Raw genomic sequence first — 12,671 nt, 5'->3', positions numbered from 1 at the left:
GCAATAACCTTATACGTATTTTTCACCCTACATCCTAGTACATCCCTACAACTTATTTTGTTTTTATTCTATCCCTATTCTATCTATAGCACACCTGTACATACAATTTATAATTTTTTTGTGGTTTATTTATATTTATGTATGTGTATGTTATTCACATCTTATTTTTATCATCTGTGTGTTGTTGTTGTCTCTGTGTACTGGAAGCTTGTGACAATAAAACAAATTCCTTGTATGTGCAAACATACTTGGCAATAAAGTTCTTTCTGATTCTGATTCTGAACTTATTTGACATAAACATCATTCAGGACATAATTTTAGTTTCCATACAAAAGTCTCTAAATCATACAATGACACTAAATCAGATTTTCAAGCACTAAAATATAAAGTCCAACACACACTTCATCATTTAATGTGACTAATTAGTGCCACCTGCTGATCACATGTGATGCATTGCACTGAGAGGACGATGATCTTTCTCAAAGATCTGACAAACTGAGTGAATATATAAAACCTGACATTTACATATAAGTTTCATAATGTTTATTTCTGTGTATTTCTTACAAATCCAACGGCTCACTGGCGTTTCATGATGTGAATGCGGCTATTGTGTGCAGGTTGTCATGGAAACTTCAAAGCAGCTTCTGGGGCCCCACTGTGTCAAAGTTAGAGAAGTTGGCCACGTATTGTTGAACAAACCGGCTTGCGCCGGACTTGAATGCAAGAAAACCAGGGGTTTAAAGCATGAAGGTTCAGCTTTAGAGTTGAGAGTTACAATACATCACTGTAAGTACATTTCACTTTTATTTTTGCATGTAGACCGTCTGCAGTATTTGGGTTTCTAGTCAAATGTGATTTATGATCTTAGCTGACTGTCACATAATCTCAGTTTAGTGTGTCGAATCAAAACTCATTTTAAATGCATTAATAGAACGTATATTATAAAAGGATGCAGCAAACTTCTAAACTAAACATAACTTGGGAGTGTCATTATATAAAACCATTCATTATGTTTTAAGTGACATTCCATTCCATTTGATTAGTAATTGTAGTAACACTTCTTATAGCAAATATCTGTTTTTTAAGGGGTGTTTGGTAAGCAGTGTTGGGAGTAACGCATTACAAAAGTAATAATATTACAGTAGTATATTACTTTTTTGCTGTAACGCAGTAATATAACGCATTACTAATCCAATTTGGGTAATATTATTACTCGTTACAATCTCAGTAATGCAAGTTACAACAACATATTTTAACTCAAAATTAAGTGGTGAATTTACTAACACCTCAAAACAGCACCAGAGAAAAAATTCCGTGGGTAAAATAGTTTGTCTATTTCCTGTTGCTGGAATTAGATGGTTCAGATGACTGCAGAGACGGATTCTACATTTGTGAGATGGACACACTCCCGTTATTTTCAGTTTATCGGAGAAAAGGATAAGAATGCATAGTCAGGTGCAATATGTGCGCCACCAAACTCTCAACATGGAGAAATAGCACGAGTAAAACCTGTAAACACCTGGACTAGTGCAACTAACACTAAGCTATCGGAGAGAGTTGCGGGGTCGGAGAAGTGAAAAAAGGTGGCGGACGAGCGCAGACAAGCAACAAAAATTAAGTTTAACTAAAAATAACAAAATCTGTTTTTATTAAATCATAGTCTATATATAAAATGAATTAATATGCAAAATATTTGACTTAAATAGCCCAATTAACAGATTAACAAAACGAAAGGAAAAGACTGAGAGATAGGCTATATGCTGCTACATGAGTTTGGTTCATATGCTATTTGTGTGGCGCGGCGCTCTACGAAAGTCCACGGAAAGGAAACCGAGATGACAGAAATAAAGTAAACACATTGCAGTTTCGAATTATCTGTATGACCAAAAATAACAGAGTATTTTTTTGTTGTTTGTTTCCGCTGTTCGATCGCGCTGGAGCCTCACACACACACACAGCATTGCAAACGTTGCAGCCTGTTCATTATCGGAATAAAATACAGTCAACCAAACATATAGATACACTGTTTAATTTAAATAGTGCGTAGTAGGCTACAATCCGTGCCGTTCAGCCTGAGCTTGGGCCAAACACACATTTGCTCATGTGACGAGGATGTTTTTTAAGTGTGTTAAGTAAGCCTGGTTTACATAATAAATAATAGTTTAGCATTGAAATACATCGCAAATATGGACACATTTAATTGGATTAATGCCGAATGAGAGAGGTAGGGTCACCTCAGATGACCGATGAATTGGGATCTCTACCAAAAGGCCACAGATACTGCCACTTCCAGTGTCCTGTGGGAGCCTCCTGCGCCCCTACTTTTTGGCGCAGGGCAGGTTTTACCACAAGAGGTCCAGCTACTGCTGCTATGGCACTACCCACTCAGTAAGACTGGATAACACTGGGAAAACGTACCCATTCCATTTGGCACTGGGATGTTGCGGAAGCTCCATCCTTCCCGAAGGAGGGTTCGGAAGCAAATACACACATGAACATCCCTTAGGTGCATATGGAAGATTGGAGGTGATTGTAACCCTCTTGGAGTGGCAGAAGTCTGCCGGGGAAACACGGGCTCTGAGGACATACCGTGGACTTTACACATATGGGATCTACTGGACGCTCCGCCACGTCTGGCTGCCGAGGGGACGGAGGAGCTCAACTGGGTCTACTATACGGACTTTCTGGAGCAGTTTTAGCAAGCCGACCAGAAGCCGGGCCACTCAATGCTTCTACCCGTTTGAGGTGAGAACACAGGAGGATACCGGATCCACGCAAAGGCTATAGACTCTAGCGAATGTGTTAGGGGTCGCCCAGGTCGCAGCTCTACAGATATCTGCCAGTGAGGCGCCACGAGCATCCAGGAGGATGCAACACTTCTAGTTGAGTGAGCTCGCAACCTGAACAGGCAGGGCACACCCTGTGCCTGATAAGCCAGGGTGATGGCATCCACTATCCAGTGGGCCATCCTCTGCTTAGAGACGGCATTCCCCTTCTGCCGGCCTCCGTGACAGACAAAGAGCTGGTCTGAGGTCCTGAAGCTTTGTGTCCGGTCTACGTAGCACCTTAAGTCTCGGACGGGACAGAGCAAAGCTAGGGCTGGGTCTTCCTCCTCCGGGAGCAGCGCTTGCAGGCTCACCACCTGATCCCTGAAGGGAGTAGTGGGAACTTTGGGCACATAGCTGGGCCGGGGCCTCAGAATTACCTGGGAGTCGGCTGGCCTGAACTCTAGGCACAAATCGTCGACCAAAAACGCGTGTAGGTCCCCTACCCTCTTGATGGAGGCCAGTATAAGTAGGAGTAGAGTTTTCATTGACAGAAACTTCAGCTCGACTGTCTGCAAAGGCTCAAATAGGCCCTGCTGTAGTGCTGTGAGCACTAGAGTCAGATCCCAAGAGGGTATAGAGGGGGGCCGTGGAGGATTTAGCCTTCTTGCCCCCCGAAGGAACCTGATGATCAGGTCATGCTTCCCCAGTGACTTCCCTTCTACGGGGTCGTGGTTAGCAGCGATTGCAGCGACTGCAGCAACATAGACTTTGAGGGTGGAGGGAGACAGCCTTCGAGCCAACCCTTGCTGCACAAAGGTCAGCACGACTCTGATCGGGCATCTTCAGGGGTCTTCTCGGTGAGAAGAACAGCACTCAAACGAACAGGTTCCACTTCAAAGCGTAAGCGTGTCTCATAGACGGTGCTCTCGCTGAAGTGATGGTGTCAACTACCTCTTGGGGTAGGTCACCTAGAACCTCCGCGTCCAGTCCAGGGACTAGACATGAAGTTTCCAGAGGTCTGGACGCGGGTGCCAAAGGGTGCTCCGTCTCTGGCTTAGCCTTATGAAGTAGGGGCTGTAAAACCTCGTCTTCATATCGGCTGGAGGGACCGGCTATATCGCATCCTTCGCCAGCAGGACTGCGATCTCTGCACGCAAGACAGGGGCATCTGCTGCTTTCACTGAAGCAAAGTGTATGCCCCTGAACTTGGGAGGGCGCCGGGCGAACTGAATCGCATAGCCGAGCCTGATGGTTTGAAGAAGCCATCGAGACAGGCTGGGTAGCGCTAGCCAGGCTCCCAGACGCCGCACAAGTGGTACTAACGGAACTACAGGTGTACCCGCAGTGGGACAGCGAGGAAGAACTCAGGGACCCGGCCCGGGCGTCTCGTAGCCGGTCGGAGGCGGGGTCTGAGTGTGTGTAACACTGACCTGCGTTCGAGCAGAGGGTGCGTGGGTAGTCCATTGGTTCGTCCTCCTGATCCCCACTGCTGCTCACTGGCGAGAGAGGAGAGTGAGTGTGATACGACACTGGATCGTCCACAACCCCCCGTCCCCTTTGGAGACCCAGAGATAGAAGAAATTGCTCTTTTGTCGAGTATTTGGGTACCACCGACAAAAAAAAAAAAAAAAAGATTCTCCACCCGTCCCTCCTACGAGGAAGGGAGTGGTGTGTTCACCGTCTCCCGAAGAGCAGGTCCCTCCACCTCTAGGTTGCCCGTCTCAGGGCCTCTTGCTCTTTCACTTGCCACCAGGTTTGGCGGGGGCCTGGACGGGCGGGGCGGCTGCCCTGCGACCGGCTGCCCTGCGACCGGCTCCATGGCCGTACAAGGAATTCTTGACGTCATGAAGGCCACCTTCATGACGTCAAGCATTGCGTTTCCTTTTAGTCGGTCACTCTCGACGTCACGTCGGATGACTGACGAATTGGGATCTCGCTTAGAGAGACCAATCTACTTCGAGTGTAAACTAAACGAGCCAATGCACATTGGCATGCGATTATTGCATCCAGCTGCTGCTGATCACAGCGTGAGTATAAGTAAGCAGCAGATGCAGCGCATATTTAGCTTTTCACTTCAGAGCCGAGCGATCACATCGTTCTGCTCCTGACTACTCTACTGAGAGAAGAAGACTGAACGAGTTCAGCGCGCTCTTTGAGATCTCTTCGTGTTGGCGGTACGGCGCTTCATAGCAATACACTAAAAATCACTTGGAACACCAAAGCAACCCAAAGCAACACACTATCAACCACCCAGAACAATCTAGCAACTGCATAACCACCCAGAACACAGAAGAAACTTCATAGCAACACACTCGCAACCACCCAGAACACAGGAGCAACTGCATAGCAACACACTAACAAACACTCTGAACCTCTTAGTAAATAAACCGCAACACCCTGGCAACCACCAACAAAACCAGAGCATTGTGACAGTGACTCTGCATTTAAATCACATTTTATAAACAAACATTTCAATTAAGATGCATTTACCTAAGAATCAAAATGACTTAATTTTGATAAGATACTAAATCTTTTAATCTGAAAAATTTAAGCAGGTTTAAGTTTAAAACAAGAAAAAAATCTGGCATTGGAATGAGAAAAAATACACTTAATTCAAAGGGGAAACAAATTTATTTTTCTTACCCCAATAAAATATATTTTTCTTGTTTTTCAAGCATAAACTTAAAATAGACTTCAATCTTAATTTTAAATCTCAAGTAAATGTATCTTGATTTAAGAAAAAAATCTTAAATTGTTAGAATGGTTAAATTCTTAAATCTAATAAAGTGTTACCTTAATTTGAATGGTGTTTAAAAAGATGTCTTCCTCTCTCTGACTGTAGATGTTCACGCTGTCTGAGCTGTGGTCCGGCGGTCAGCGTCAGGGTAGTTATAAGTTGCTGAAGCCGTGGTGGGAGGTCTTCATGGACTACCTGCTGGTGCTCATGCTGATGGTGTCCATCCTCGCTGGGACGCTCCAGCTGTCAAGGGACGGAGTCGTGTGCGTCCCTGTACACTCCTCTTCCATCAACTACAGCTCTCCCATGGAGCCTGTGTCTGATTCTATCTTTAGAAGCCCACCAGATTCACCCAAGATCCCTGTGAAGGGGCGACGTACCAACCTTGACTTCCAGCAGTACATCTACATCAGCCAGGTTTGCTATCACGAGGCGTTGCCCTGGTACTCAAGGTTTTTACCATATGTGACGCTGCTCCATACGCTGGTTCTCCTGGCCAGCGGCTGCTTCTGGTTCCACTTCCCGCTCACATCTGCTCGCATCGAGCACTTCCTATCGCTTCTTGCCAAATGTTGCGAATCGCCCTGGACAACAAGGGCACTTTCTCTTACAGCCAAACTGGACACACGTTTCTCTGAGACAGAACAAGCAGTGCAACCCAAAGTTCAGGTAACATCTTCGTACAAAACGCGCAAGTCAAGTCTGGACTCGGGGACGGACAGCCCTTTGTTGGCGGGGACTGATAGTGCGTCCACTACAACACAACCGTCTCCCTCAACGTTGTCTCATTGCTCAACGCTCTCTGCTATGTCACTCACGGAGCCGGTTTTGCCTGTGCAAGTCGTTCCGGACACTTCCAGACAGGGAGCCACATTGGACCGCAGTGACAGAGAGCTGGCCAGAGCGCTGTTCGAGAGAGTGCGCAGGTTTCGTGCTCACTGCGAGAGTTCAGATGTTATCTATAAGGTAAAGCCCAAAGTATACGTACACCTTGTGGAACAACTGATTAGCACAAAACCAAGCTAATGTGCACATGTGACCTGCTCATACAAAGATCGTATTGTGCATGTACAGTATGCATGTACTATTTTGATGACAAAATTTGCATCATGCACACTGTATGCGGACCCTCGCATACGAGTAAAAACTGATATACTTTGATAACATTCAAGCAAATTCTCATTCAGAAATTGCAATGTCTCATTAAACCATGGTGACAATTGCACTTGCAGTTTAGAGGATGTAAAAACACTGTTTTTAAAATAACATGTTACAAATACTGCATCTCTTCCTGTAGGTGTACACTGCTCAGACGGTGTTCAAGGTTCTAAAGTTTATTTTGATTGTGAGCTACACCACTCCTCTCCTGGGCTCAATCTCCTTTAGTCACATCTGCCAACCTCGCTCTTACACTCTGACCGGCTACAGCATCTTCCATTGCAGTCACTCGCTGTCCTCTGTCCTGCGCAAGCTAATGCAGGCCTACGTCTTGCTGCTCTTTCTGTTCGGTCTGCTGGGCATCTATGCCCTGTCCTGGATCTTCCACAAGTATGGGTGCCCCAAGACGCAAGAGGACTGTGTCAATGTAGTTTGTAGTCTATCTCCATGTGTGAGTGTCGAGAGATTCTGGTGACTGGACTAACATGTCTGCTTGTGTGCCAAGAACTAAGAACTAAATGCAAATAGTTAGCGCCAGGCCACCTTTTCAGCAGCATTGGAATTTTTTTCCATTCATTTTTTTTCCCATAGGGATTTTAAACATCTATTAAAAGCATTTTAAGCCAAACCAACCATTTCTGAGGTGAAACACAACATTATAAACTTTTATTTAAATCAAAAAAGTATTAGAGAATTGGACAAAAAGATAAAGGCACAAGACTGAACTGAATGGCTTTAATGAGAAAAATAAGTAAAATCCCATGAAGAATAATGAATGGCATAATCAAGTTTAAACTATTTATTTAAAATGGTTGATTATATCTATAGAAAAATATTTTAAATCATTGTAAAATAAAACTTGATTATATAATTTGCAGGGCTTCATGGGAGTTGGTGATTCAACAAATGCCTATACCAGGGCTGGGCAACTTCGGTCCTGGAGGGCTCCAACCCTAATCAGACACACCAGTGTATACAGTAGCTTTCTACTGATCTTGAAGACATTGATTAGCTTGTTGAGGTGTGTTTGATTAGGGTTGGAACTAAACTCTGCAGGACAGTGGCCCTCCAGGACCGAAGTTGCCCAGCTCTGGCCTATACCATCAATTAACAACATCAGACCTATGAGTCCCTATGGAGAAAATGAATGAAAATTAATGAATTTCTACTTGGGAACTAGGGCTGTGCGATATTGAAGAAAATTGCGATATGCGATAACTCATTAAATAATGCGATATATTCGATATGCGATACGATAATGATTAAATTGTCACATGCTCAGATGAAACAGTTTTACTCAGCGGTTGCTGAGTCAGGTCTGTGAACTTCTATAATTATCTTGTGTCATATATATATGGTTATTTGTATGTATGTATGTACCAAGAGTTCCTTTAAAACCCCAACAAGTTCCTTAATAATAAAATAATAATAATAATTCCTTACATTTATATAGTACTTTTCTGGGCACTCAAAGCACTTTACATAGAAGGGGGGATCTCCTCAACCACCACCAGTGTGCAGCATCCACCTGGATGATGCGACGGCAGCCATATTGCGCCAGAACGCCCACGGCACACCAGCTTATTGGTGGAGAGGAGACAGAGTGATGAAGCCAATCAGCAGATATGGGGATGGTTAGGAGGCCTTGATTGTCAGGGGCCAATGGGCGAATTTGGCCAGGATGCCGGGGTTACACCCCTACTCTTTTTCGAAGGACATCCTGGGATTTTTAATGTGCTTTGAATTCAATATGCACTGATTCTTATTTAAACTACAAAAGTTATTTAGGTAAGAGCAGTGAGTGATTTTCTCTTTGTCTTTTGTTCATGGCCCCAAATATTGCGATATTTCGATAATTTCGATATATTGCACAGCCCTATTGGGAACCCAACTGTCGCATTCTGTAAATTTAAAGAAAACTATTCTGAAAATTTGATTAAATCTGCCTAATTATCAGGTCTTTGAGGCAGTACTCTTTCCAGAGTCTACGTGAGAAAGGATCCATGCTAGATGTACCAGACCTTCATAATGACCTCGCCTTCCTCTTGCACATGGCCGACCAGTACGACCCTCTACTAGCCCAGCGCCTGTCTGTCTTCCTCTCACCAGTCAGCGAGACTCGACTGCTGGAAGAAAGTCTGGAGCGTCGCTGGGGAGCTGATCGCTTGCGGTCAATGATCACGTCTGACCAGCAGGGACGCTCTCTGCTGCAGCTCGTGGCCCTTCCTCGCCTGCCAGCGGCGCTGTTCACCTTCAGCCAGCTAGAGGTGTTGAAGTTGGAACTTATTGGAGACGCCAAACTGACAGCACAAATATCTAACATGACCGCACTCAGGTAAGTATTTTAATTTCAATTGCACCTAATTTTCCAGATAATTGAATTGCGCATAATTTTGCAGTCTTACACAAACTGATGTTAACATGTAATGAGGGTATAACATTTAGAATGATAAACGTTTTAATAGGGCTGGGACAATAAATCGATGCATCGTGAATCGAGAAATTATTCTGCATCGATTCTGAGATTTTCCAAAGGCAACGCGATTCTCTCTTGAATCGATTCTGAGCTTAGTGTTTAACAGCAGATGGCACTGCATGCTTTAGAAATAGCTGTATTCTGCTTGCTTCCAGTTCCTGACACATGAACCATTTGAACCTAAAATAATCATTCATAAAGTTCGAAAAGGTTGAAGCGAATTACAAGGATGTTCACAGTGGGCTGTGTTTACATTAATCTTGCATCATAAAAGCATTAAAGCCGATGTGCAAGTACATTTAACCACTTACATTACTCAGCCGAACGCACAAGCGCTCTTCTTCATGAGTATTTGAGTGTGCGGTTAAAAACTAGCCTAGAGCGCCATCTGCTGTTAAAAACTAAGCTCAGAATCGATTTGAGAGAGAATCACGATGCATTCCGAAAATCTCAGAATCGATCCACAAATCGCGATGCATTGATTTATTTTCCCAGCCCTACGTTTTAATCTGGATTCTCTTCTCATTAGAGAGATGCACCTTTACCACTGCACTGCATCAGTGGAGCCTGCAGCACTGCAGCACCTTCAGGAACATCTAGAGACTTTACATCTAACTTTCACCCAAGCTGCAGAGATCCCAGTCTGGATTTATTCCCTCCGTGGCCTTCAAGAGCTGCACCTCACTGGGAGGTTGAGCAATGAAGGTGGGATGGGGCGCGGATGGGTCCTTGGCAGCCTTCGACAACTGCGTCATCTCCGCGTCTTGGTGCTGCGCGGTATGCTGCAGAAAGTTCCAGGGGAGCTGAGCGAATTGGCAGGGAGTCTGCTAAAACTGGAGATATATAACGAGGGCACCAGGATATTGGTACTTGCGGGATTGAGGCGTTCTGGATTTATTCCCTCCGTGGCCTTCAAGAACTGCACCTCACTGGGAGGTTGAGCAATGAAGGTGGGATGGGGCGCGGATGGGTCCTTGGCAGCCTTCGACAACTGCGTCATCTCTGCGTCTTGGTGCTGCGCGGTATGCTGCAGAAAGTTCCAGGGGAGCTGAGCGAATTGGCAGGGAGTCTGCTAAAACTGGAGATATATAACGAGGGCACCAGGATATTGGTACTTGCGGGATTGAGGCGTTTGACTGGACTGGCAGAAGTGCAACTGCAAGGATGCCAGTTGGAGAGGCTGCCATCAGCGCTTCTGGCGCTTACAGGTCTACGCAGTTTGGACCTGCAACACAACAGTCTGCGTACTCTAGAAGAGCTGTTAGGATTGCAGCATCTGCGGCGTCTGTCCTGCCTACGACTCGCACATAACCGCGTTCTGGCTCTTCCGGCCAGTGTAGGAGTGCTACGCTCACTGGAGCTCTTGGATTTGGCACACAATCAGCTGCAAAACCTACCTTTGGCGCTCTTTACGCTGCATAAGCTGCGACGCCTGCTTTTGGCAGGAAACCTTTTGGAAGAGTTGCCAGCTGAAATCGGAGCTTTTAAGCTTCTTAGCGAACTAGACCTGAGCGCCAACAGGCTTGAACATCTCCCCAAGGAACTGTTTGAAAGTTGTGTAGAGCTTCGCAACTTGAATGTTTCGAATAACTCTCTAGGGTCTTTGCCCGCTGGTTTTGGTGGCCTGACTCAGCTTTCGCGTCTGGATCTACGGGGAAATAGTCTAGAGGAACTGCCAGTCGAGCTGGGGTGTTGTTTTGGGCTTAGTGGAGGCGGTTTGCTAGTGGAAAACTGGCTGTTGCACACCCTACCTCGGCAGGTCAGGGATGTCCTACAGCAGCCTCGCTCTTGCCCTTCTTCTGAACCTCCATCACGACCTAATTCTGACTGCTTTCCTACCTTTTCAGCTGCACAGTGGAGCTTCCACTCCGCACTGGAATCTCGGATATAAAACATCAGCTTCAGACTGAACTCATGAACAATATTTAACTAATATTACTAAAACGAGTCTGGAAAAGCCAGTCTTTTGCCAAGAAGACTTTAAATGTGATGCATAAGGATACACTGATATGACTGAAAAATTTGAAACATGTTTCTATACTTAACCGGGTAACTGTCACTAGCCCAATTAACCCATTGTAAACCTTTCTAATCCTCATTTTGAAAAGCAAGACTCAAACTTTCATATTCGTTTTTTCTTCTTCTTCAGAATCTCCATTTATGACGGAATGCAAACTATTCATGCTTTACAGTCCTAATATGGATCCCCATATTTTGTTTTGTAGTATATGTTTTGTAAAATATATTTGATTAAAAAAAGAAGTTAAATGTAGTGCAGTGCATTTTACATTTCCTTAAACTTATATATCTTTATCTATTTCATTTCAATATTTTTTTCCACTTCCACAATAATGTGCCAAAATTAAGTCTGTGCTCCAAAACATTCAAGATTTTCAATTAAGTTGGAAATATCATTATTAGGTCTTTGCTTAAAAAGTGGGACTGACAGTTAACGGTTTAACTATAAATTTGAAAAGTGGGTTAGTTTCCTTCACTCTTTGTGTAAGACACTCTAAGCGTATCCCTACAATATATATATATAAAAAAACTATAACATAACATTTGATTTGGTTGCATGTAGCCTACAGTACTAGTCAAACGTTTGATCTTAAAACCTTGTGATATAAAGGCTTATGCTGAAATAGTTTAAATTATTTGCATATGCATGAATTTCTTAACAAAATATCAAACTTTATCTATTCTGTTGATTTTTACTTAATCAGACAACAGTAATTTTTTTCTTAATGTAGGCAGAAAGTATAATTAAAACTTTAGTTTACAATATTTGTTCACCAAAACAAATGAAAGCAAATGAGTTCAATAATATCTGGACGCATGAATATATGCTAATCAGATATGACATTTAGTTTAATTCTGTGGACATTAAACATCTCTCCAGGATTATTTTGTCTCTCATACTAAAATACTTAAACACCTTAGAAAACTGATAATGGTAGTTGCCATCAAATCATATTTACTCAGAAATCTTTTAAATATTATGTAATTACCATGGTAGATCTATAATGGCACTACTGAGCATAGTGTTTTAATTATAGTATTTTACCGCCATAGTATTTGATTTGAATAGGTTCCTTGATATGAAGCAACATATCAATCATAATATTACACTGAGTTAAATGTTTTAAATCAGTTATATTCAATCCTAACTTATAATAAAATGTAAATAAACGTTTCTGTCACTTACAAAAGTCCCGCCGAGCTCAACTGCGCCAACGCGAGCGCGACTTCAACACGCCCAAGTGCCAGTACCAACATCCAATCACGATACGGTTACATTTAGATTGACACGTTCGCGAGCCAATGGGAGCGTGCGTTCTGCCAATGAGAGCGCGCGTTCTCTTCAGGAGGCTGGATTTCCGGGCGGTAGTATAAACTGCGGCCTGGCGCGTGCGGTTTGAGGCAACAGCTGCGTTCGTGTGCTCATTTTCTTCACGCACCGTCACCTCAAGGTAACTATAAATTTAGTTTTTGTTTAGATATGGATATGTTTCTTCGTAACGTTTTTTTTTTT

The 12,671-nt window shown here is 43.7% G+C and overlaps 2 protein-coding genes across 2 annotated transcripts in view; both read left to right on the top strand.

Annotated features, from left to right (window-relative positions):
* Window positions 1-726: 726 nt before the first annotated feature.
* Window positions 727-11,377, top strand: LOC107563749 (volume-regulated anion channel subunit LRRC8D). The gene is made up of 6 exons (XM_016248694.1): window positions 727-786; window positions 5,611-6,471; window positions 6,803-7,053; window positions 8,621-8,998; window positions 9,669-10,022; window positions 10,268-11,377. Exons 2-6 carry the CDS (start codon window positions 5,611-5,613, stop codon window positions 11,028-11,030), a joined length of 2,607 nt encoding a protein of 868 aa, XP_016104180.1. The 5' UTR covers window positions 727-786; the 3' UTR covers window positions 11,031-11,377.
* A 1,131-nt stretch (window positions 11,378-12,508) lies between these two features.
* The window catches only part of ddx39ab (DEAD (Asp-Glu-Ala-Asp) box polypeptide 39Ab), a 9,348-nt gene continuing 9,185 nt past the window's right edge, over window positions 12,509-12,671 (top strand). Inside the window, exon 1 of the mRNA XM_016248692.1 lies at window positions 12,509-12,609. The gene's annotated coding sequence lies outside the window, so the exon portion shown is untranslated. The remainder of the gene's footprint in view (window positions 12,610-12,671) is intronic.

This window comes from Sinocyclocheilus grahami, unplaced genomic scaffold, assembly GCF_001515645.1.
Source record: "Sinocyclocheilus grahami isolate Dianchi unplaced genomic scaffold, SAMN03320097.WGS_v1.1 scaffold888.1, whole genome shotgun sequence".
Taxonomy (NCBI): Eukaryota; Metazoa; Chordata; class Actinopteri; order Cypriniformes; family Cyprinidae; genus Sinocyclocheilus; species Sinocyclocheilus grahami.
Note: the sequence above shows the minus strand (reverse complement) of the source record. Positions and strands in the feature narration are given on the sequence as shown.